The sequence below is a fragment of the Microcaecilia unicolor genome, chromosome 1, assembly GCF_901765095.1.
Source record: "Microcaecilia unicolor chromosome 1, aMicUni1.1, whole genome shotgun sequence".
Lineage (NCBI taxonomy): Eukaryota > Metazoa > Chordata > Amphibia > Gymnophiona > Siphonopidae > Microcaecilia > Microcaecilia unicolor.
Window position 1 is genome coordinate 81,810,631 of NC_044031.1, and position 26,023 is coordinate 81,836,653.

Consider the following 26,023-nt stretch of genomic DNA (forward strand, 5'->3'; position numbering starts at 1 on the left):
CAGTAGGTGCACCATTGTATGGTAGCGAAGTACCGCCTCTGATGGTCCAAAGATACCTTCTTATGTGAATACGTTTTTGATTCAGTATACCAGCAGTACATTTTTAGTGTGTCATCCCATGGGATGCCACTAACCTTTCCTTCCCATATATGGTGGAAATGAAAACGGTAACGGTAACGGAATTCAAACATGCGTGGGATAAGCATAAAGGAATCCTGTGCCGAAGGAATGGATCCTCAGGAGCTTAGTCAAGATCGGGAGGCGGGGCTGGAGGTTGGGAGGTGGGGATAGGGCTGGGCAGACTTATACGGTCTGTGCCAGAGCCGGTGGTGGGAAGCGGGACTGGTGGTTGGGAGGCGGGGATAGTGCTGGACAGACTTGTACGGTCTGTGCCAGAGCCGGGGTTGGGAGGCAGGGCTGGGGAGGTGAGGATAGTGCTGGGCAGACAGGCAGGGCTGGGGAGGTGAGGATAGTGCTGGATAGTGCTGGGCAGACTTATACTGTCTGTGCCTGTGCCAGAGCCGGTGGTTGGGAGGTGGGGCTGGTGGTTGGGAGGCGGGGATAGTGCGGGGCAGACTTATACGGTCTGTGCCCTGAAGAGCATAGGAACAAATCAAAGTAGGGTATACACAAAAAGCAGCAAATATGAGTTATCTTGTTGGGCAGACTGGATGGACCGTGCAGGTCTTTTTCTGCCGTCATCTACTATGTTACTATGTTACTATGCATAACATTTGTGCATATGAGCCATGATGGCACATCAGCTATGCACAAACCCCCAGAGTCTATATACTACTACTACTACTACTTAACATTTCTAGAGCGCTACTAGGGTTACGCAGCGCTGTACAAAATAAACAAAAAGGACGGTCCCTGCTCAAATGAGCTTACAATCTAAAGAACGAAATGTCAAGTTGGGCAGTCTAGATTTCCTGGGTAGAGGAGTAGAGGTTAGGTGCCGAAGGCGACATTGAAGAGGTGGGCTTTAAGCAGAGATTTGAAGATGGGGAGGGAGGGGGCCTGACGTATGGGCTCGGGGAGTTTGTTCCATGCGTGGGGTGAGGCGAGGCAGAAAGGGCGCAGCCTGGAGTTGGCGGTGGTGGAGAAGGGTACTGAAAGGAGGGATTTGTCTTGAGAGCGGAGGTTATGGGTAGGAACATAAGGGGAGATGAGGGTAGAGAGGTAAGGAGGGGCTGCAGATTGAGTGCATTTGTAGGTTAGCAGGAGAAACTTGAACTGTATGCGGTACCTGATCAGAAGCCAGTGAAGTGACTTGAGGAGAGGGGTGATATGAGTATATCGGTCCAGGCGGAAGATAAGACGTGCAGCAGAGTTCTGAACGGATTGAAGGGGGAATAGATGGCTAAGTGTGAGGCCAGTGAGGAGTAGGTTGCAGTAGTCAAGGTGAGAGGTAATGAGGGAGTGAATGAGTGTTCGGGTGGTGTGCTCAGAGAGGAAAGGGCGGATTTTGCTAATGTTATAGAGGAAGAAGCGACAGGTCTTGGCTATCTGCTGGATATGCGCAGAGAAGGAGAGGGAGGAGTCGAAGATGACACCGAGGTTGCGGGCAGATGAGACGGGGACGATGAGGGTGTTATCAACTGAGATAGAGAGTGGAGGTAGAGGAGAAGTGGGTTTGGGTGGGAAGACAAGAAGTTCGGTCTTGGCCATGTTTAGTTTCAGGTGGCGGTTGGACATCCAGGCAGCAATGTCGGATAAGCAGGCCGATACTTTGGCTTGGGTTTCCGCAGTGATGTCAGCTAGAAAGGAGCTCCTCTGTGCTCCAAATTGTTTGCCTATTGTATCCGGCTCGCCTGAAAGTGATCAGCAATGGGCAAGCACTGTATTTTGACTCATTTCGGGCAGCGAAGGAGCACGTGGACAAGCTGACTGGGGCCGCGGATGGTGCTCGCGGGCAAAACAACGGATGAAGTGCGAGGACCCTGCAGAACTATGGCAGAAAGAATTGTTGGAGTAAGAAGAAATGGTGGAGAGGAGATTTCGTTTGGATGTCGCACCCGTTGGTGCTAGTTTGGAAAGCGGAGGATGTAATCAGGGGCGTAGCCAGACAACAGAGTCTATATAGTGCACCTAGAGATCTGTGCCAAAATCAGCATGGATTCTATAACAAGGCGCGTAACTTAATTGGCTTAACAAGTTAATCAGCATTGATAAAAGCTCTTAACAAGCAATAATGAGCACTAATTGGCACTAATTAGAATTTGCACGCACAACTTGCTAAGCATATTCTGTAATGAAGTGCACTGAACTTCTAATGCACACAGGCAAAAAGGGGTGTGGTTATGGGCGAGGAAATGGGTGCTTCATGGTTGTTCTGAAATTTACGTGTGTAGTTATAGAATATGGCCCAGTGCCCTAAATCTATGCGTCAGGATTTACACCATGTTTTTGTTGGTGTAAATGGATGCACATAGTTTTAGGCACTGAGCTATCAACTAAGCATATTCTATAATTGGCACCTAAATCGAGGCACCGATGATAGACTATGCTTAGTCGGCACTGATTTCAGCGCTGATTATTTAAGCGCCGTATATAGAATCTCCTCCAAAACGGCAGAGAATTAAAAAAACAAAAACAACAAAAAACCAACCAAACAAAACAAGATTTAAGCAATCAACTTCAGCACCTACTGCTTAAATCTTAGCATATCCGTACAATCCCCCTGTTTTCAAAGCCGCGCTAGCGGCTGCTAGTGAGTGAAAGCCGGCACAGTTCATTCCCTTTGAATGGGCTGTGTTGGCATTGCCACATGGCTTTGTAAACAGAGGGGGAATGTTAAGGAGGAATCTCAGTATATACATCTGAGCACAAACAATGCCTACATCTTTTTTTAAATCATGCTCTCAGGTTTATTCAATTGTTCTAAATTTCCTCTTGAGCTGTAGTTTTCTAAGGTCTTTTAACAGACTGGAGCGATTGTGCAATTTTGTCACAGATCACTAGTATTTCAGGGATCTGGGATTTTTCCCCCCAAGAGAAGGAGAAGAGATGGTTGAGGAGAGATATGATAGAGGTCTATAAAATCATGAGTGGAGTGGAAGAGGTAAATACGAATCACTTGTTTAATCTTTCCAAAAATATAAAGACTAGAGGCACACAAGGAAATTACTATCCTAAGTAGTACACTTAGAACAAATTGTAGAAAATATTTCTTCACTCAGTATGTAATTAAGCTCTGGCATTTGTTGATAGAGAATGTCTACAATCATAGTTGTTAAATTGCATGCAGACTGAAAATTTTCAAGAGAAACTTAGGAAATTGGAATACTGGGCATTTATATGACAGATGAAATTTAATGTAGACAAATGCAAAGTGATGCACATTGGGAAGACTAATCCAATCATAGTTATTTGATGCTAGGTTCCACTTTAGGAGTCACCACCAAGAAAAAGATTTAAGTGTCATTGTGGACAGTACACTGAAATCTTCTGCTCAGTGTGCAGCGATGGCCAAAAAAGCAAACAGAAAAGGGATAGAAAATAAGACAAAGAATATTATAATGCCATTTTATCACTCCATGGTTTACCTCACTGCAGCTCCTTGTGACTCTGGGCAATGGAGGGTTAAGTGACTTGCCCAGAGTCACAAGGAGCTGCAGTGGGGGAGGGGGGAAGGTGGGTGGAAATAACACACCTTCAATCGCATGATTAATCACGATTAAGATTTTCACCAAAATGTAGAATAAAACAACAAAATAGTTAGAAAAATCTCTTTCATAATGATCAGTACAATGGGAAAACAACAAAAATTAGCTTGCATAAGAAATGATATTCTAGAAGTGGTCAACCTTCTATAGCTGGCGAGTGAGATATATCCGTAGCAGTACGTACCAAAATAACTGGGCAGTCTGGATGGGCCAAGAGATCATTCACTATACAGCTATGAATATATTCAACTGTTTAGAATTTACTAATAAGCTTATCTGAAAGTGTAGGAAACTCCAGATTACCCTGGGATCAATTCTACAATTGGGAAAAAGGAATACTTTGAGGTATTATGAACATATGGCAACCAGAAAGTCTTCAAACATGTGTCCTGAATGTTTACTGCTTTTATTATGAATGGTATGTTTTCTTTCCTTTCCTACCATACGTTGTAATTCTTTTTTTTTTTCCATTTCTTCTAATTTTTGTTTTTAGGATTGTGAACCGTTTTGCCCTGCTTGCCAGTTAAAGCGGTATAGAAAGTATGGAATAAATAAAATTTAGGAGACCGCAGCAGATGGAAACAAAATGATTATTCTTTCAGCTGATCACCTCATTTGCTTACCTGCATCTCTCCTGGTTTCTCACCTAACCCACCCCACCCTCTTCCTGTGAGACTGTCATTGGAATGCTTTTATGTTATCACTTATACATTTTGATATTTGTCAACATTTGCTCATTTCCGATATTAAGAAAAAGGTATTGCGTTTGAAAGCTAATCAAAAAATGTATTAAGTTAGTCCAATAAAAAAGTAACATCTCATTTTCTTTGTTTTGCGTTATTTCTATTTATTACCTGAACAGACAGAGAATTGCACTGCCTGTTATAAGGGCAGTCAGAGATGTACTGTGTCCAAGCGTATAAATTACCTTCAGGATGGCATAGAACTTCTCAAGCTAGAGGGAAAAAAATACAATGTAAATGGTCAATATTTCAAGTTGTCAGTTGATATTTCCTCTGTTCTTTTCTGGCAAAATCACTCAGCTCTTCCCAGATATTGTAAAATGTAATATATACAACATGCATACTGTAACAGTCACTGGACAGTAAGTCAAATACAGGGCAAGACTGTCCTGCCTCATAATCTGTTTTAGGTGTTCAAAGTATCCCAGCATGACCTGTATTCCCTCCTTTCCAGCGTAGTAGGACAGATAATCATGTTTAAGATAGACCTTCTCTGCTGAAGGGAAAGACCACAGGAAGCAGTTTAAGGAGGTCTGTAGGGAGGTCAGGGAAGTCCGCAATGGGTGCATATTTCTAGGGTGCAGGAGTGTGAGCTGAGGCAGGATGCAGCAGAAGTATTTTTACAACAATTGCAAACTCCAATATGTACAATTAATAAAAAACTGAGCAGTAATATTTAATTTGATCTTAATAATTCACAATTTTAAGGGCTTATTGACTAGACCATGCATTAATATGTAGGCATCTTAGACTAGGAAAATGAGAGCAGTGTGTTCTGTGAACTCTAATTACCTTACTTGTCATATGAACTTGTGTGTCCGCATAAAATAACAAATTACCATTTTGAATTGTATAATACTAGAAAATCTTCACTAGAACAAGAGCAACTACAGTACTATGATTGACACCACAGTGATACCTTGCTGTCATTTGTCAAAGTGGTGACATAACTCCTATAAATTTTACACAGTACGTTATTCATCTGGCACAGTGCTTGGTATGTATAGTCAGTGCCCCTATCAGTTTAGGAGCAGCATTGAATGTGTGGTGTGATCACCAGTGGCGTAGCTACAGGTGGGCCTGGGTGGGCCGGGGCCCACCCACTTAGGGCTCAGGCCCACCCAACAGTAGCACACGTTTAGTGGTAGTTGGTGGGATCCCAAGCTTGGCCAGCTGAAGACTTCCTCCTGATGGTAATGAAAGTGCTACTCTCCAAGATACCGGCACCTACGTATGTTCAGTTTTCAGCGCATGCCTGCTGCAGACTGCCAAGGTGGAAAGAAACGTTTTCCCACCAGTTCAGATATTTTTTGGGTGGTGGTTGGGGGAGGGGGGATAACAATTGGTGCCCACCCAGTTCTTCCCTAGGCCCACCCAAAATCTGTTGTCTGGCTACGCCCCTGGTAATCACCATGCTGTCACTGTCCGTTCAGTTTTGTCCTGCTATTTGTCAGGAGTCAGAAAACAACAAGGAAAGCAGCCCACCAAATCCAACGTGGAAGATAAAATCAAAGGGGCAGATCTTGTGAGAAAAAACAGTCTTTATTTGTTAACTAAAAGCTCCCAGGATTGAAACATCTGTGCCAGACACAGTCATGTTTCGCTTGAGATACTGGCTGCGTCAGGGGCAAGATGACTTCCAACTTATCCTTTAGGTCGTGACTAGACTTGCAGGGTGGAACACATCAGAGGTAGCAGGATGCCAGAGAAGAAATACTGCAAGTATGTTAAAAAAAAGCTCTGTGCTGAAGAACGCCGTGGCGGCAAAACTCATCTGTGAGTTTACTTCATTGATGTCACACATGAGTTTCACCGCCATGGCGTTCTTCAACACAGAGATTTTTTTAACATACGGAAGCCACACAGCTATACCCCTCTTGGTTAAGCTATTAGCCACAACACAAGAGATCCAATAGACCCCTCCTAGCTGCTTCAGTGACAGACCTCTGGCAGGGAGCTACAGATTATAGTTTTCTCTGGAACGTACCAAAGGTATTATTAAGTTAAGTTAAAGTGGATGTCTCTTTTACAGTAATGCAGTGTTACGGCCATTGAACCAACAGGCTGCCCTAACATTTGACAATCCGCAAACGAACCTTTTCCGGAGATGGGAAGGCAGTAGAACGAGAGGGCATGAAATGAGATTGAAGGGGGGCAGACTTAAGAAAAATGTCAGGAAGTATTTTTTCACGGAGAGGGTGGTGGATGCTTGGAATGCCCTCCCGTGGGAGGTGGTGGAGAGGAAAACGGTAACAGAATTCAAACATGCGTGGGATAAACATAAAGGAATCCTGTTCAGAAGGAAGGGAGCCTCAGGAGCTTAGCCTTGAATGGGTGGCAGAGACAGTTGGGAGGCGGGGCTAGTGCTGGGCAGACTTATACGGTCTGTGCCAGGGCTGGTGGTTGGGAGGCGGGGATAGTGCTGGGTAGACTTATACGGTCTGTGCCAGAGCAGGTGGTGGGAGGCGAGGCTGGTGGTTGGGAGGCGGGGATAGTACTGGGCGGACTTATACGGTCTGTGCCCTGAAAAAGACAGGTACAAATCAAGGTAAGGTATACACAAAAATCTAGCACATATGAGTTTATCTTGTTGGGCAGACTGGATGGACCATGCAGGTCTTTTTCTGCCGTCATCTACTATGTTACTATGTTTTCTGAAATAGCACAGTATAAACTCATGTTAAGCCATGCAGTAGGGATCTCTGTTGCATAATGGCTGGGCTCACTTACCCCCAGAGGCTATGAATGCTGCCTTTGCAGAGCCCCTAGTCAGAGAGTGTTTGAGGCGAAACCAGTATTGAGAAAAGTTTCCTTCATAACAGTTCAGGACATTGTCATTGGCCCAACCATCTAGTGCAGTGGTTCTCAACCCAGTCCTTGGTATACACCCAGCCAGTTGGGTTGTTAGGTTATCCACAATGAATATTTATGATAGATTTCCATACTAATGAGGCACTGTATGCAAATCTCTCTCATTTATGTTTATTGTGGGAATTCTGAAAACCTGACTGGCTGGGTGTACCTCAAGGACTGTGTTTAGAACCACTTGTCTAGTCTGAAATTTGTCTGGCAACCACCTGGACCCCTAGACCCTACTTTGTCAATGTTTAAGAAGCTTGTTTTAAGACATTTAGCAGCCATGGAAACGACAAGATACCATTTCCGGAAAAACCTTTCTCGATCTGAAGAAGAAGCATTGCTCCAACTAAGAAAGAACACTCAGATTGTGATCTGAAGAGCGGACAAAGGAGGGGCTGTGGTAGTCCAGAACCAGTGGTCTTACAATGAAGAAGTTTTAAGACAGTTGAATAATGAGGAGAATTATAAAGAGTTAACAGAAGATCCAACTCTGGTTCTGAAAGAAAAGATTTTGGGTCTGTCGCGGGAAGCCTTCGCTGAAAGCTTAATAACTCAGAAAAAATTCAGCTTTCTGAATGTGAATACACAGAAAATCCCAGTATTTTATAAGCTCCCTAAGATACATAAGACCCTCAGGACATCCAATTGTCTCGAGTAGAGGATCACTCCTGGAACCTCTATTAATATATGTTGACACCTTCTTGCGCCCTTTAATACCGAATAGTCAGTCCTATATAAAGTATTCTACACATTTCTTGAATTGATTATACGATTGGTCTGGGCCAGTGGAAAGCTGTCTCTGTGACAATAGATGTGGTTTCCCTCTATACCTCTATTCCTCAGGATGAGGCTTTGATAGCCATTAAGAAGTCTTTACAACAGAATGAGTTAGAGGGACCCCTTGTTTCCTTTGTTACAGAACTGGCCTCTCTGGCAATGAAGAACAACTTTTTCCAATATGCCAACAGGTTGTTCCAGCAAATTTCGGGTGTCACGATGGGAGCGACGATGGCTCCCTCGATAGCAAACTTATTTATGACCAACTTTGAAAACCAATTTGTATATCCTAGTGTTTTCTGGGAGAAGATTGAATTTTGGGTCTGTTTTATCGATGACATCTTTTTGCTTTGGAATGGTGAAGTAGATGCTCTACTGCAGCTGGTAGCGTATTTGAATGATTGTCATCCTAAGATTAAGTTTACAGCCCATTATGACAAGAAAGAAATCACATATCTGGACATGACAATCCAGAAAGCTATGAGTCGTCTTATAACAATGGTACATTATAAGCATACTGATAAAAATACCTTTCTTGACTACACCAGTTGCCACCCTAAGAGACTACGAGATAGTCTCCCATTTTCACAATTCCTAAGGTATAGGAGAATTTGTTCAGAAGACAAAAATTTTCAGATTCAAGCAAAAGCTCTGAATAAACGATTAGTGGACAGAGGATACCCGAAACGGGTTGTTGTGGCAGCATACTGGAGAGCAAAATACAATAATAGGGAAGTATTGTTGTAACCTAGCTTGAGGCTAGAGGATAACATTCATACATGTGTATTAAAGCATACCTAACAGTCTGGAATGGTAACACAGATAATAAAGGACCATTGGAAAGTGATATAGATGCTCCCGATCTTTTCTCAATCCAGAATACATTTTGCATATAGCAGAGGCCATAACTTAAAAGAATTATTATGTCCATCGGTTCTTCCTGAGGAACAACCTAATCGACTAAGTTTTGAAGGACATAGGAGATGCAATCAATGGAGGATGTGTGACATTATGGTGGAACTAAGATCTTTAAACACCCAAGTACAGGGAAAGAATTTAAACTAAAGGTTAATACCAAGTGCAGGTCAGAATATGTTATCTATTGTATTATATGTCCCTGTAAGAAAATCTATATTGGGCAAACGTCATGGGCATTGCACACCAGATTGGTGAAACATAAGAGTGTGATTAAAACCTTGAAGAGTACTTCACCTTTAGCCCTTCAATGTAATAATTTTAAACATGATTTTGGAACCCTGTGTTGCCTTGTGTTACAATAGATTACAGCCACCGGACAGAGAGGTGAAGATAGACGTCGCGTCTTTTTACAGAATGAACAGAGATGGATCTTTAGATTGGATGCCTCAGTCCCCGTTGTGAAGGATCTCTCCGCTCCTTTAAGGAAAACTCTGGCCTCCAGCCCAAGTTTTATATATGATAATCCACCGGAATATAACACTCTGTAATCCCCAGATGTGCCCTCTGACCTGGGGTACGTCAGCAGCACTATTTCAGTACAGCTCCCGAAATATACAGTCAGGAGAAAGAATGTAGTTCCAAAAACAAACAGTTAAAAAAAACCCAGTAGTTTTTAATAATGCAGTTCCAAAAGCAAAAGAGTTCAGGAATCTCAACAGCTTCAAAAATGCAGTTCATAAACACACAGCTCAGAAATCCCCCATCAGCTTCAATACTGCAGTTCAACACAAACAGGGCATGAATCTCAGTAGTCACAATGATGCAATTCACAAGCAGTTCAAAAACAAACAGCTCATGAATCTCAGCAGTCACAATGATGCAATTCAAAATGAGCAATTCCAAAAACAATACCGTTCCAAAAAACAAGCAGTTCAAGGAAAACAAGCACTTCCAAACAGGCAGTTCAAAAACAAGCAGTTTAAAAATCCCACCAGCAGTTCAGAGGAAGAGAGCCTCCAGGGGTCCCACCCTTCTCTGGCCAGCTCTATCTTCTGGCTTCCTCCCACTTGACCCCGTCACTTCCTGGCTCCTCCACGATAGCCACTGCCTTCCTTTTTTTACCAAGACCCCGCACCAAGCAGTTACCTGCTGTTTGAACTTTCTACCTTTGGATCTTGCCAGAGCTGCAATATCCATCGGCTCCTCTTGCCTCACTTCCTCCTCCTTTTCTTCCCCCTTCCATTCCATGGGCTCCTCGCTCCACCCAGCTGATCCTCCTCCCCCTGATTAGTTCTGCTTAGAGGCTCCCCCTCCATTCCTCGCCTCCCGACCGTGTCTTGGGTTTCACCTTTACCTGCCTTTCCCTTGGACTCCACTGGGGGCTGTTGGGATAGGAAGTCTGTTGTAAGACCTCCTCAAGGGCTGCTGGGAATCATAGTTTTTACCCTGCCTCCAGCCCTCCGGGGAAAATGATCTATGCCTTCTCCTGACACGTGGAACTCCTTGAGCTAAGAATCTGGGTTGTCCCCTCCTCTGGGCCTTATCTTCTCCTCTGCCGGCACCCTCCCTCTCTGTTCCCTTATCCCCTTCTTCACATTGTAGCCCTTAATTCTAAAATAGAGTGGATCAATTTTCTGTGACAAGTTCACTGAAAATCGCTAGTTACCTCTTAAAGAGGTTATTCGGTCCGATGTCCCCAGAGAACCAGTGATTGGCTAATACAACAACAGTGTGTGACATCATAAAATCTTTAAATGAGGTGCCATTTTCCCCGGACAAGTTGTCTCTCAAGTCTCTGTCGACTTTGTTGAATAGATGTAAGCATACTGACTAACGAAAGAAAGCTGAGAAATGCCTTGCTGTGTCAGAACTGATATACTGTACATTCCCCCTGTAGATCCCTCTGGCTTGTGATCCTGAAGCAGTGAATCGAAATGCTGGGGCCCTGGGAAGAAGGAAAGAGACCAGGTGATCTAGGCTAAGCTAAGTTAAATACTTTTGATAGCATAAAGTTGCTTTATGGAGCTTTTTGCCGATGATGAAGAAGTCCTGCTCCTGTAAGACATTTTAGAAGTCTAGGAGCTTCTCAAGGCTTTTCCTCCAGTAACAGTCTGTGTGTTAACTTTAGAAAGAGAACCCCATACAGTGGTGGAAATAAGTATTTGATCCCTTGCTGATTTTGTAAGTTTGCCCACTGACAAAGACATGAGCAGCCCATAATTGAAGGGTAGGTTATTGGTAACAGTGAGAGATAGCACATCACAAATTAAATCCGGAAAATCACATTGTGGAAAGTATATGAATTTATTTGCATTCTGCAGAGGGAAATAAGTATTTGATCCCCCACCAACCAGTAAGAGATCTGGCCCCTACAGACCAGGTAGATGCTCCAAATCAACTCGTTACCTGCATGTCAGACAGCTGTCGGCAATGGTCACCTGTATGAAAGACACCTGTCCATAGACTCAGTGAATCAGTCAGACTCTAACCTCTACAAAATGGCCAAGAGCAAGGAGCTGTCTAAGGATGTCAGGGACAAGATCATACACCTGCACAAGGCTGGAATGGGCTACAAAACCATCAGTAAGACGCTGGGCGAGAAGGAGACAACTGTTGGTGCCATAGTAAGAAAATGGAAGAAGTACAAAATGACTGTCAATCGACAAAGATCTGGGGCTCCACGCAAAATCTCACCTCATGGGGTATCCTTGATCATGAGGAAGGTTAGAAATCAGCCTACAACTACAAGGGGGGAACTTGTCAATGATCTCAAGGCAGCTGGGACCACTGTCACCACGAAAACCATTGGTAACACATTACGACATAACGGATTGCAATCCTGCAGTGCCCGCAAGGTCCCCCAGCTCCGGAAGGCACATGTGACGGCCCGTCTGAAGTTTGCCAGTGAACACCTGGATGATGCCGAGAGTGATTGGGAGAAGGTGCTGTGGTCAGTGTAATACATGGGATTGAAGGTCAGCTGGGGATGGAATGAGTGGAATGTTTTGGCTGTAATTATGTGTTGATATTCTCTGTTATGGGAAACAGGGAAACAGGCTAGTTGTTTAAGGGATGCCAGCACCTCTGGGAAAGGCACCTTCACCTCTAGGAAAGGCACCTTCAACCTGTGCAGGTCTGGGAGAGTTATTCTCTGTTATGGGGAAACAGGTTGGTTGTTTAAGGGATGCCAGCTTGTGCAAGTCTGGGAAAGGCACCTCTGTTTCACACTATAAAAGAGGGTGGAGCACTGACCTTCTTTAGAAGCTTGCCTGAACGTAAGGGACGCCTGGTTCAGTGATGTCCCTGCAATCTCTGAGGAAGAGCTAGTGCTTCCCTGGTGGTCTTCCCAGATGCTGACTGAATTGCAGGTGCTGTAAGTATCTTGGTGTATGTGTTCACATATGTATCACCAATAAAAGCGATATACCGCATATTGTGTCTGGTGGCTTTTGTGTTGTCATAAGCACAGCGCCCCCTAGTGTTACAATTTGGCGTAGTTGGCAGGATATCGCATTGTTGTTACGGTGATTACATTTGTGAATATATACTTGTTTTATTGTTTTGTGAATATGTTGAAGAAAGGGAAGAAGAGCAAATCTCATCAGGAGGCTGTGCAGGCACAGCTTCCGCAGCTGTTTGCAATTCCTGGATGGGATAAATACCCATATCAGGCATTGGCAACAGAATGGGCGACAGATACGGGGTTGAGTGAGAATTGGGAGGTATGTTTAAGAGAGGGAACGTGTGAGGATGTGTTGAAATGTTTACAAAATGCCCCTGTGGTTAAAGGGAAAGAGTTAAGAACGGTGGGTCGGAGAGGGTGGATTTTGTTGTCGGCATATCGCCTGATGCACCAGCAGAATCTGTTATTACAACAGAAGCTGTTGGAATCACAAGCTGAGATTCTGACATTGAAAAGCGACTTGGTAATGTCACAGTGTCAGGGCAAATTGATGATGGATAAGTGTACGGGGTACCAGCAAATTGCTGAGCGGGCGGCGGTGCGAGTAGCGCAGTATAAGTATCGGAAAAGGAGAGGGCGTGTGAGTAAGGTAAAGGTTGCAAAGGTGATGGCTACTGCCACACAGAATCCTAACGGATGGGATCCTGAGAAGTGGGATGGGGATATCTGGTCTTCCACACCCGAGAGTGAGTCAGGGGGTGAGGAAAGTGCTGCTCCGGAAATGAAGCCGATAATTCGGCAACGAGCACAGTTGGGTGGGGCAGCACCAGTGCGCATGGATTTAGCAGAAGACTATACGCAACAAGAAATTCTCAATATCATGCAGCAATTCCAGCAGCGTCCAAATGAATCCCTTATTGCTTGGTGTGTAAGGCTGCATGATACTGGGGCAATGGGGATACGGATGGACAATGAGGACTGTTTGAAATTTATACCTTTATCTCGAGATGCTATAATTCAAAGTGCATTTCGGGAACATAGTTTAGCAATGCCTGATGGGAATGGGTCAGAGGCTACTACTCTGATTGAGTTAGTGGGAACAGGGTGTCGTAGAAAGTACCCTTTAGAATCAGATTGGCCTGGGGATGACAAGCCTTGGTATACTTTGAAAGATTGTATCCAGCGATTAAAGGAAGAGGCAATGAAAGTGTGTATTGTCACAGGACAGATGGATACACTTACCCAAGTGCCTATGTCAGCGGCAATTAGAAACAAAGTAATTAAAGGGTCTCCTCCAATGTATAAACAAGTTATTTTGACTCTGTTGATGAATGAAACAGATAACCTGTTGGAGGGCATTATGGATAAAATCGAGCAATTAGGAGATTTGGGGGATTGGAGTCTGAAGCTAACAGATAGGAAAAATAATGAGGGGCAGAGAATTGGGGAAGGGCCAAAGGGGCAAGGTTCAGAGGTAGAGCGAGTATCTCGTAAGGATATGTTTGCCGCTCTACTACAAGCGGGGGTGGCTCGGGAGAAAATAGATGGAATTCCCACTGGAGAGTTATGGCAGCAATATAAAAAATTAGGATTGGATAAGAGAGGGATGAAACCGGTTCGGAAAACCCGGACAGTGGGAAAAGAAAAACTTCCTTCAGCCCCACCGGTGGAGGGTCCGGACTATTCAGATTTGTATCATGAGGTCCGTACTCTCCTGCAGAGAATGACACTTCCATCTACTACTACTCTGCCCCCATCTAAAGCAGAAACCAATCCGTTTAGAGAGGATTGACTAGTACGGGGATGCAATGTAAAAATTGATCCGCGTCCCTATATTGATGTTGTAATACAATGGAGTCCGGGAAATTTTCAACAAGTACGAGCTTTGACAGATACCGGAGCAGAAGCAACAATTATAGCTGGTAACCCTTCTAAGTTTAAAGGACCAAAGTGTAATATTGTAGGACTAGCGGGGAAGAGTATTCCTGCAGTGGAAACACAATTGGCTATGCAAATTGGGGATTTACAGCTCCAAAAGTATGCTGTAATGATTATGCCAGTGCCAGAATATATAATTGGTATGGATATTCTGAGAGGTTTAAAACTTACTATTGAAGGGAGAAGTTGGCAATTTGGAACGTCTCCCGCAGTTCCCCGGCGTTTGAAGTATATTTCCACTTATAATATTCACGCAGTATTAGTGGGAAAAATTGTTGATGAGCCTCTCACCATACCAGCCGCCACTCAATTAGTTGCACAAAAGCAATATCGGATTCCTGGTGGTATTGCAGAAATTACGCGAACAATACAGGAATTACAAGAGGTAGGGGTTATTGTCCCAGTTACTACCAAATGGAATAATCCAGTATGGCCAGTGAAGAAATCTGATGGATCCTGGCGGATGACAGTAGATTACCGTCAATTGAATAAGGTTACACCCCCGTTGCATGCTGCAGTCCCCGACATTGTAACTTTAATTGAGAACATACAAAATAGAAAAGGAAAATGGTATGCAGTGATAGATTTAGCAAATGCCTTCTTTACAATAGCCTTAAAAGAGGAATTTTGGGAGCAATTTGCATTTACGTGGCAGGGAAGGCAGTACACTTTTACACGGTTGCCACAGGGATGGTTGCATAGTCCTACAATTTGTCATAGGGTGGTAGCGCAACATCTAGATGCACTATCGTTGCCACCAGGGCTAGAGTTAACCCACTATATTGATGACATACTAATCCAAGGGGATACAGAGGAGTTAGTGGCCTCTGGGCTAGAACAACTAGTACAACACATGAAGAATAAGGGTTGGGAAATTAACCCAGCAAAAATCCAGGGACCCGCCCAGACAGTGAAGTTTCTGGGAATTAATTGGAATAAGGGACACCAGGAAATTACTGAGAAAGCACTAAACAAAATAGCAGAATTTCCGGTACCGGTTACCAAACAGCAAACACAGAAATTTATTGGGTTGTTTGGATTTTGGCGTAAACATATCCCACACTTGGGGCAGGTGTTACAGCCATTATACAGAGTAACACGAAAGAAATGTGTATTTCAGTGGGGTGCTACAGAGCAACAGGCTTTTGACCAAGCCAAGTTAGTAGTACAACAAAGTGTCAGTCTGTGTCCAATACGTGCCAATGATCCAATTGAATTACAAGTATCAGTGCATGCAGAGTATGCCAATTGGAGCATGTGGCAGAAACAAGATGGGAAATGTTGTCCGTTAGGATTTTGGACACGTAGATTACCCGATGCAGCTCAACGATATATACCCTTTGAGAAACAATTGTTGGCTTGTTATTGGGCTCTTGTGGAAAGTGAACAACTAACTTTGGGGCTTGAAGTAATTTTGAGACCAGAAATTCCAATTTTAACTTGGATTAATAGTGAACCACATACTCATAAAATTGGCCATGCACAGGAGGCATCTATTATAAAGTGGAAGTGGTACATCCAAAATAGGCAGACTAAAAGTGGTCCCAATGGGGTCTCGCAATTACATGAACAAATTGCTCAGATTCCCGTAGGTGAGGGGGAGGAAGTATTAGTGTCTGGGGGTGGTAGTGGTAGTGCCACCCATCATGTTGCTAAATGGGGAGTACCTTACGACCAATTAACAATTGACCAACGTCAGTATGCCTGGTTTACTGATGGTACAGCCAAGTATACTGATGGTAAGCGGGCATGGAAAAGTGTGGCGTACAATCCTCATACACAACAGATATTGCAGAGCACGGGCCCAGATGGGAGTAGTCAATATGCTGAATTATATGCAGTCTATCTGGTACTTAAACAAAATGCACCAGAGGCATACATATATACTGATTCATGGGCTGTGGCAAATGGATTAACAACCTGGTTACCTACATGGAAACAGAATGATTGGTATATTCATACTAAACTGGTTTGGGGATCACAGTTATGGCAAGAAATTAGTGAATTTTTGCAATCGACTTCTGCCTATGTCTATCATGTTGATGCACATGTTTCCCCTATAACCTCTGATCATATTTTTAATCAGACAGCAGATTCCTTAGCTACTATTCACACGAATGTCATCTCTGGAACAGATGATTCTACTATTCATCGGGGTGAAGAAGAGACCGGTATTGCAAGCTGGGCACATCAAAAATGTGGACATCTCGGAGAGCAAGCCACCTATCACTGGGCGCGGCAGCGTGGGTTAGCATTGTCTCTTTCTACCATTAAAAATGTTATTGCTCACTGTCCTGTTTGTCAACATTTGACTAAACGCCCTATACCACACCCAGTCAAAGGTACACTTGCTCGAGGTAAGTTACCTGGCCAAATTTGGCAACTAGATTATATTGGCCCTTTACCAATTTCGCAGGGATGTCAATATGTCTGTGTTGCCGTGGATACTTATTCAGGATTTTTGCTAGTCCACCCTTGTCGTAGAGCTACAGCTCAGCAGACTATTGTTCTTTTGGAATCCATATGTAGACATTATGGCATTCCACTGCAAATTCAAAGTGATAATGGCTCTCATTTCAAAAATCATCCTGTTACTGCCTTTTGCGCCCAATTTAACATTGAATGGGTTTTCCATATTCCCTATTATCCACAAGCTGCTGGTCTTGTGGAACGTATGAATGGTCTGTTGAAAACACAGATCCGGAAATTAACTCCTACTCACACTCTTGCGCAATGGCGCAAATATTTGTACCCAGCAGTTACTATCCTCAATAATCGTCCAATAGGGGAGAGTGAAACACCATTGATGCGTATGTTGACTCCCCATCTTCAAGTCTTCCTCAGTACACATGTCACCCTGGGAGTTAAGCTCTTACATCCGAAAGCTGTTATACCGCTCCGTCATACGATTGACGCTGCTGGTTTTGATCTTGTAGCCCTCTTTGACACTCTTTGTGCGTCCCGAGTGGTGACAAAATTTCCAGCCGGGTTTGCTTTATCTCTCCCAGCTGGCCATTATGCTCAGATTGTGGCCCGTTCCAGTTGGGCTCTTCGTGGCTTACTTCCTGTGGGAGGTGTCATTGACAGAGATTATCAGGGGGAGGTCATAGTCCTTCTGATGAATCACACTGAGGAGGATGTAATGGTGCAAGCTGGGGATAGGATAGCACAATTGTTGATAATTCCTGTCAATTCCTCCTCTTTTACTCAAATTTCTGATTTTGTGGGAGTCACTGAGCGAGGTACACAGGGATTTGGGTCTACTGGGAGGGGTGTGGGTGGTCGGGTATGGCATCAAGACCCTGCACACCCAGGTCCCTCCTCAACCTGCTGAAATTATAGCCCGAGGGGAGGACAATACTGTTACAGTAGTTCAGCCAGGACAACAGAGTTGGACGAATGTTCCTGCTGATCATTGTTATTTAAGGGAATAGGATTTATATGTGTTTCTCCATTTCTTTTTGTTTCAGGGCATACTGTTTCTCTGTTTGGGTTGGAAACTCGATGCCCGTACTCCCGGCGAGCGGGTGCTGGGAGTGACCTCGCGTGTCCACTATTGGTGGAGCAACAAAAATAACTCAACCTTATAGCAAGATAATTATACATGTCATACTGCATGTCCGGTATTGAACGTAACTGCTTCCCAAGCTGTGTTTCATAAAACTGAACAGCGCTTTGTAGTCATTTCATCCAGTTTTGTGAATGTGACTATCCATAATGCTACGTCCTGGGTTATGTGCATCCAGCCTATGGGATTCCGGGACCAGATATGGAGACTATGGAATCGGACACGCAAAATGCAGTTCCTCCAAACTTGTAACAGCTCTATAGTAAATATTACTTTGAATCGAACTGCTGAATGGATTTTCACTAATGCTACACCAATTGCAAACCGTTTTACACCCTGGATGGACTTCTTGCATGTGTTGCTTGCTGTTAGTAATATGACTAATCCTGCTCCACTGTCACGCATTCCCACTGCATGCAAAAACATGTCTATGCAGTATAGAAAGACAGTATTAACTTACAATGTTACATTTCCACACTTGCCTCGCTGTACTAGGATACGGCGAGCATGGTATGATACTATTTTGGGGGGTGCGGGAACTGGACTGGGAATTCTGAATACGGTAGATACAGATACTCTGTTTAGTAAACTACACTATCTAGGTAAGGACTTGCATACTGAACTGAATATTTTAGCCAATTGGTTACTACTATTTAACATTTCTAGAGCGCTACAAAGTGTACGCAGCGCTGTACAAACACAGAAGAAAGACAGTCCCTGCTCAAAGAGCTTACAATCTAATAGACAAAAAGTAAAGCATTTAAATTTAAAATATTTAAGCAGTCAAGCACAAGAGAACAGTCACAGAAGGACAGAAGATGTTGAAGGGTGGTCAGTGTGATTAGGTGTAACTCTGGTTGGAGTAGTGGGAGAAGGTGATAGAAGAATAGAAATGGGTGAAGTAAAGTAATGAGTGGGTTGATAGGTTACCTGCCATTCCAGGAACAGGACAATCAATGGTGCCTGCGATAGCAGACATTAATAATTTATTAGCCCAAACTTTTAAGTTTGAAAATTATACTGACATTACTTTGACAAAAGCATTGAATTATACTTGGTGTTCATTACAGACGTTGTACGCTTTGCATCAGCGGGACAGAGTCCAGATGGCTCTACAATTGGGGATGCATACCCAGTTGCAGACCCTTTTCGCTGGATATATTCCGGTTGATGAGTGGTTGTTCCCACATTCAGAGAGTACAGTCTGTACTGATCGATTCTGTACAGGGGTTTTATCTTCATATAAGATTTTCCATACTTATATAGTATGTAAGTATTATATATCTCCAGTATTAGTGAATGTTTCTGGTATCGTAACCTTTTGGGCCCCGCATATGAATGGGGAGTATATAACTGTATATAATGAGACATATAAATTGGATATGTGTAATGAGCAGGGAAATCGCATGATTTGTCCTTTCCAGCCACCACAATTTGAACCTTGCTTATCCCCATGTTTTGGGGAATGCACATTTACTGTTTTCCCTGCCAACTATGAGTTCTTTGTAGAAATTAGTCCGTGGACATTATGTATTTCCACTGCTAATTTCACAACTTTGTCAAATAATACTTTCCTGACCGATCTGTCAGGAGTCAGTTCCTGTTTTACTAGCATATCAGTATTTTGGTGGAAAGGACAAAAGTATGTATTATATCCGGATTTATTTAATTCTGCTTTCATACAGTACAATTATACCTTCTTTACGGAGCCAATTTTAGCGGTAAATTATAGTAAGTTGACCCACATGTTGCATATATCCTCTCTTATTAATGAGTATATTCAAGATGTGAATCACACCTTAAGAGTCATGCAAGTAGATGCTCAATTTGACAATCACACTGTTCGTATAGTGGCAGAAAATATTCGAAGTAAATTACATCATAATTGGTGGGATCCATTATTGGGACATTCTCCTAGTGCAGATGCTTTCCTAAAATGGATCACTCATCCTTTACTTGTAGTACTATTAGTTAGCATCCTGCTAGTGATTTGGAATTGTATTTTGACTTGTAAAATTTGGAAACGACCTACGGTGGTCCATAATACTATGTATACTTCTGTCTCCTCATAAGCAGAGAATATCAAGGGGTGGAATGTAATACATGGGATTGAAGGTCAGCTGGGGATGGAATGAGTGGAATGTTTTGGCTGTAATTATGTGTTGATATTCTCTGTTATGGGAAACAAGGAAACAGGCTAGTTGTTTAAGGGATGCCAGCACCTCTGGGAAAGGCACCTTCACCTCTAGGAAAGGCACCTTCAACCTGTGCAGGTCTGGGAGAGTTATTCTCTGTTATGGGGAAACAGGCTGGTTGTTTAAGGGATGCCAGCTTGTGCAAGTCTGGGAAAGGCACCTCTGTTTCACACTATAAAAGAGGGTGGAGCACTGACCTTCTTTAGAAGCTTGCCTGAACGTAAGGGACGCCTGGTTCAGTGATGTCCCTGCAATCTCTGAGGAAGAGCTAGTGCTTCCCTGGTGGTCTTCCCAGATGCTGACTGAATTGCAGGTGCTGTAAGTATCTTGGTGTATGTGTTCACATATGTATCACCAATAAAAGCGATATACCGCATATTGTGTCTGGTGGCTTTTGTGTTGTCATAAGCACAGCGCCCCCTAGTGTTACAGTCAGATGAGACAAAAATTGAGCTCTTTGGCATGAACTCAACTCGCCGTGTTTGGAGGAAGAGAAATGCTGCCTATGACCCAAAGAACACCGTCCCCACTGTCAAGCATGGAGGTGGAAATGTTATGTTTTGGGGGTGTTTCTATGCTAAGGGCACAGGACTACTTCACCGCATCAATGGGAGAATGGATGGGGCCATGTACCGTACAATTCTGAGTGACAACCTCCTTCCCTCCGCCAGGGCCTTAAAAATGGGTCGTGGCTGGGTCTTCCAGCACGACAATGACCCAAAACATACAGCCAAGGCAACAAAGGAGTGGCTCAGGAAGAAGCACATTAGGGTCATGGAGTGGCCTAGCCAGTCACCAGACCTTAATCCCATTGAAAACTTATGGAGGGAGCTGAAGCTGCGAGTTGCCAAGCGACAGCCCAGAACTCTTAATGATTTAGAGATGATCTGCAAAGAGGAGTGGACCAAAATTCCTCCTGACATGTGTGCAAACCTCATCATCAACTACAGAAGACGTCTGACCGCTGTGCTTGCCAACAAGGGTTTTGCCACCAAGTATTAGGTCTTGTTTGCCAGAGGGATTAAATACTTATTTCCCTCTGCAGAATGCAAATAAATTCATATACTTTCCACAATGTGATTTTCCGGATTTAATTTGTGATGTGCTATCTCTCACTGTTACCAATAACCTACCCTTCAATTATGGGCTGCTCATGTCTTTGTCAGTGGGCAAACTTACAAAATCAGCAAGGGATCAAATACTTATTTCCACCACTGTATATTGATTTTGCAATTAGTCTGAAATTTTGCCATTTCTGAGGTAGCAAAATTTAGCATGGCATAAACGTGCAGACTGCTGTGCAAATAATTAAGAGGTATGCTAGTACAGAGATATGCGCTATTGATTACTACCTCATGGTTTAGCTATGGCTATGAAAATGTATTTATCACACTATTAATGGAGAATAAGATCACCAATGTAAAGTTTACACTCAATGTCCAAAAAATAGTGATCACTTTTAATCAATTCTGTTTAGGGAATCTTTTTCCTTTTCTCATTCACTTTTTTTTATATACCACTATTTAAATGTTTAAGTATTTAAATAATGGAGGAAAAAGAGCCTCAGTCAGTGCTGGAAACTATATGTCGTATTTAAGAGCTTCATATGGTAGTGCTGTACACCCAGCTTCATTCAATCATTGGTGCTAAAAAAAACCCTCCGCATTAATGTTTTATTTTATATTATTTATATCAACTTTTCTTTGCAACACAGAAATCGTTTACTAAACAGGCTCAACCTGTGTGCTTATATGCATGGGAGAGAGGGGCACTTATCCCATTTCACCACCGTTTCTTCAGGGGAAGTCCTCTTCTGTCCCACACTCTAAAATGCAAAAAATATATCAGCATTCACATTCCATTACAGCTACAGGCTGTTCATAATGCAACAAGTACAAGTCTTTTACCAGTATACTAATTGATCACTCATCCCACTCTTCTTGATTTCAAAAATGGCGCCACACTTTGCGTGAATGCTAAAGCATATGCACTTGCAGGTAGTCCCTTTAAAGAAATACAGACCACTCAATCATACTATTCAATCAATCTGGATCAATTGTTTTCAAATGATGAATCTAGCATTGCTCACATTGTGTCAATCTTCTATCAGTGTCACCCCCTCTAATGCTTGGAATCAATTTATCAATTATTATACAAATGAAATCTTCAAACTTGTGTTAGGCGAATCCTGACCTGAACACCTCCACGTCATCTCCTGTAATTCTGACCTGTTCCCCTCTGTGGACATCCTTCTAAAAAATCATCGCCATTGTCACTTCCACTAGAGGAATGATCTAAACCTGATAAATCTGGAAAAGACACTTGTTTATTAATCTGTTGTTCATCGGGTACAACTACTTCTATCCAAGGGTAGTCTTTATTTTCAACATAATCTTTGGAATCTCTGTCAGACTTCTGTAGTTTGTTCTTCCTTATACCTTCACGAAATTTACTTAACCTTATGTTTTTCATGTTCTTCCTTAAGTTTAGTTGCTGCCAAATTTTCTTTCAATTTCTTCAATTCTTGATCTAGTTTTTCTTTTTCTGTATTTAATACTGATTTACTTTTTTCAACAATAAGCAACATTAAATCCAAAGAACATTATTATTATTAGCATTTGTATAGCGCTACCAGACGCACGCAGCGCTGAACACCTGACACAGAGAGACAGTCCCTGCTCAATAGAGCTTACAATCTAAAAATACAGACAGACAAGACAATTAAGGGCGAACATTTGTTCAATATCATATTCCATTTAGAAAGGAAGGTCATTATCATTTTGAAATATCTCATTCCTCATGATATACGTTCTACCTTACAATATTCTACTAACGCAGCACTATTTAATTCCAATTTGATTAACACCTTGAACTTAGATGACAGGGAATCCCAATATTTTTACTTGTGGTATATTCTCAAGGCTCTAATTTAAAAGAGATCTTAAACCCAGCAGCATTACCCGCTATAGATGAAGTGCAGGTTGTTGGAAAACATAACAAATGTGGCTGTTGTTCAGTGTGAGATCATGAAGGAATGCATAGAATTTATCAATCCTGCAGATGGAAAAGTATACAGATTAAAACACCCACAATGACATGTCCAGTATATGTGAGAATGAATAAACATAGATTCATCAATATCCAACATCAAAAGGTCACTGCCCCATTGGTATTGCACTGTCTAGCTTTTCAACACAAGATTTTATTTGTATAATAATTGATAAATTGATTCCAAGCATTAGAGGGGGGTGACGCTGATAGAAGATTGACGCTGGATTCATCATTTGAAAACAATTGATCCATTTGGATTGAATAATGTGATTGAGTGGTTTGTATTTCTTTAAAGAACTACCCGCTAGTGCGCATGCTTTAGCGTTCAGACAAAATGCGGCACCATTTTTTAAATCAAGAAGAGTGGGATGAGTGAGCAATTAGTATACTGGTAAAAGACTTGCACTTGTTGCATTATGAACAACCTGTAGTTGTAATGGAATGTGAATGCTGATATATTTTTTGCATTTTAGAGAGTGTGGGACAGAAGAGGACTTCCCCTGAAGAAGCGGCGGTGAAACGGGTCCCCATTGGGATGATCCCGTTACAAGATAAGTGTCCCTCTCTCCCATGCATATAAGCACACAGGTTGAGCCTGTTTAGTAAATGATTTCTGTTTTACAAAGAAAAGTTGATATAAATAATACATATTTTAGAGCCAATGATTGAGTGAAGCTGGGTGTACAGTATTATCATATGAAGCTCTTAAATACAACAGATAGTTCCCATCATTGACTGAGGCTCTTTTTCCTACATTATTTAAATACTTAAACATTTAAATAGTGGTATATATTAAAAAGTAAAAGAGAATGAGAAAAGGAAAAAGATTCCCTAAACAGAGTTGATTAAAATTGATCACTATTTTTTGGACATTGTATGCAAATATATTTGCAATTAAATTTGACATGCTACTGTAATTGGATATTTAGCGATGGGCTACTCACATAACTTTTAAAAGGATATGAAATCCTTTATATATATTTGGTGATGGTTAAACTATAAGTGTGACCACTGAATATACACAGATAACTTTAAGGGAATAACTTGTATTTAAAGTTATACCTGTGATTTGCGCTGATGGGGGTACATAAATACGTAAGTGCTGCCATACTGGGACAGATCAAAGGTCCATCAAGCCCAGCATCCTGTTTCCAACAGTGGCCAATCTAGGTAACAAGTACCTGGCAAGATCCCAAAACAGTACAATACATTTTATCCTGCTTATCCTAGAAATAAGCTGTGGATTTTCCCCAAATCCATTTTAATAATGGCTTATGGACTTTTCTTTTAGGAAGCTATCCATACTTTTTTAAAACCCTGTTAAGCTAACTGCTTTTACCACATTCTCTGGCAACAAATTCCAGAGTTTAATTACACGTTGAATGAAAAAAATATTTTCTCCAATTTGCTTTGAATTTACTACTTTGTAGCTTCATTGCGTGCCCCCTAGTCCTAGCATTTTTAGAAAGACTAAACAAGCGATTCACGTCTATCCGTTCTACTCTACTCATTATTTTATAGACCTCTGTCATATCTCCCTTCAGCCGTCTTTTCTCCTTGTTAAAGAGCACTAGCCACTTTAGCCTTTCCTCATAGGGAAGTCATCCCATCCCCTTTATCATTTTTGTTGCCCTTCTCTGCACCTTTTCTAATTCCACTATATCTTTTTTGAGATGCGGTGACCAGAATTGCACACTGTATTTGTGGTGTGGTCATACCATAGAGCGATACAAAGTCATTATAATGTCCTATTTTTGTTTTCTATTTCTTTCCTAATAATACCTAGCATTCTATTTGCAGACTGAGCAGAGGGTAAATGGCTAAGCTCTGTGTAACAGTTTGCCTAGTTTGGGAAGTCAAGTAGGCACCTAGTTTGTAAAGACTCATAGGTGCCTGTGCGTCATTAGGAAATAGCCCCACAAAAGCAGCTGAAATCACTTTGAAACATAGCTCAGGAGCAGATGTAAATGTATGCAGCTGAAATACTGATGTAGGTGAGTACTGTATAACCTACGTGTGCACTTTGAACTTTGTACACATGCGTTGCGTACAAATTTATGCCTATTTGTCATAAGCGTGTTCTTGTACGTGAGGGTAATTTTATTAGAGGCTTCATGAGCCCATAAAAAGGCATCTATGCATGAAAAATCCTTACAAAATTGTCCCGTATTGTCCTTTTTAGACCATTTCTGGCACTAGCGGAAATAAAAAAAGAAAAATTTTCGCAGGGGGTTACCCAGCGGTAACTGGGCAGTGTCGCACGCTGCCTGGTTACTGCTGGGTTAGCATGGGAACCCTTACTGCCACCTCAATGGGTGGCAAAGTGCTCCCCCCTGAAATGACTGTGCAGCAAGTGTGAACTTACCGCATGGCCTTTTCTTTTTTGGGGTCCCTGCAGTAAAAGGCGTGTGGCAAAAATGGCCACCACCGCAGCTTAGTAAAAGGGCCCCTGAGCTGGAAATCTGTGCTAAGTGATGTTCCATGAAGAGCACTAGAGCACCCTTTATAAAATAGCTCTTAGCACAGAGTTTTCCTAGTGCCTAACTAATTTTGAGCATCATTTACTGAATTTGGCTCATAATGTTTTAATAACTACCAATAGGGGATATATAATTACAAATAGAGTACCATCTACATAAACACACACAACCATACTCTCAATTCAATTTTAATATAAATTTCTTCATTAATCACCCCCCAATTACAATCCTTACTCCCATTCAAACACAGGTTAACCTGAAACCCCGGAACTCACTCATTCATGCCCTTCATTACACCATTCAATCATACAGATGATTTCAGTATATACATAGCTTGTTTCCATAATGTATATCGTTATCACTAATCTTATATGTCCAGTCTTTTATATAGTTCATAAAACGAACTATCTGCTTTCTTCGCTC

The 26,023-nt window shown here is 42.3% G+C and overlaps 1 protein-coding gene across 1 annotated transcript in view; it reads right to left on the bottom strand.

Moving 5' to 3' along the window:
• The window catches only part of VIPR2 (vasoactive intestinal peptide receptor 2), a 167,773-nt gene that overhangs the window by 35,911 nt on the left and 105,839 nt on the right, over positions 1 to 26,023 (bottom strand). Inside the window, exon 5 of the mRNA XM_030198778.1 lies at positions 4,523 to 4,623. Within this exon, the coding sequence (XP_030054638.1) occupies positions 4,523 to 4,623 (101 nt within the window). The remainder of the gene's footprint in view (positions 1 to 4,522; positions 4,624 to 26,023) is intronic.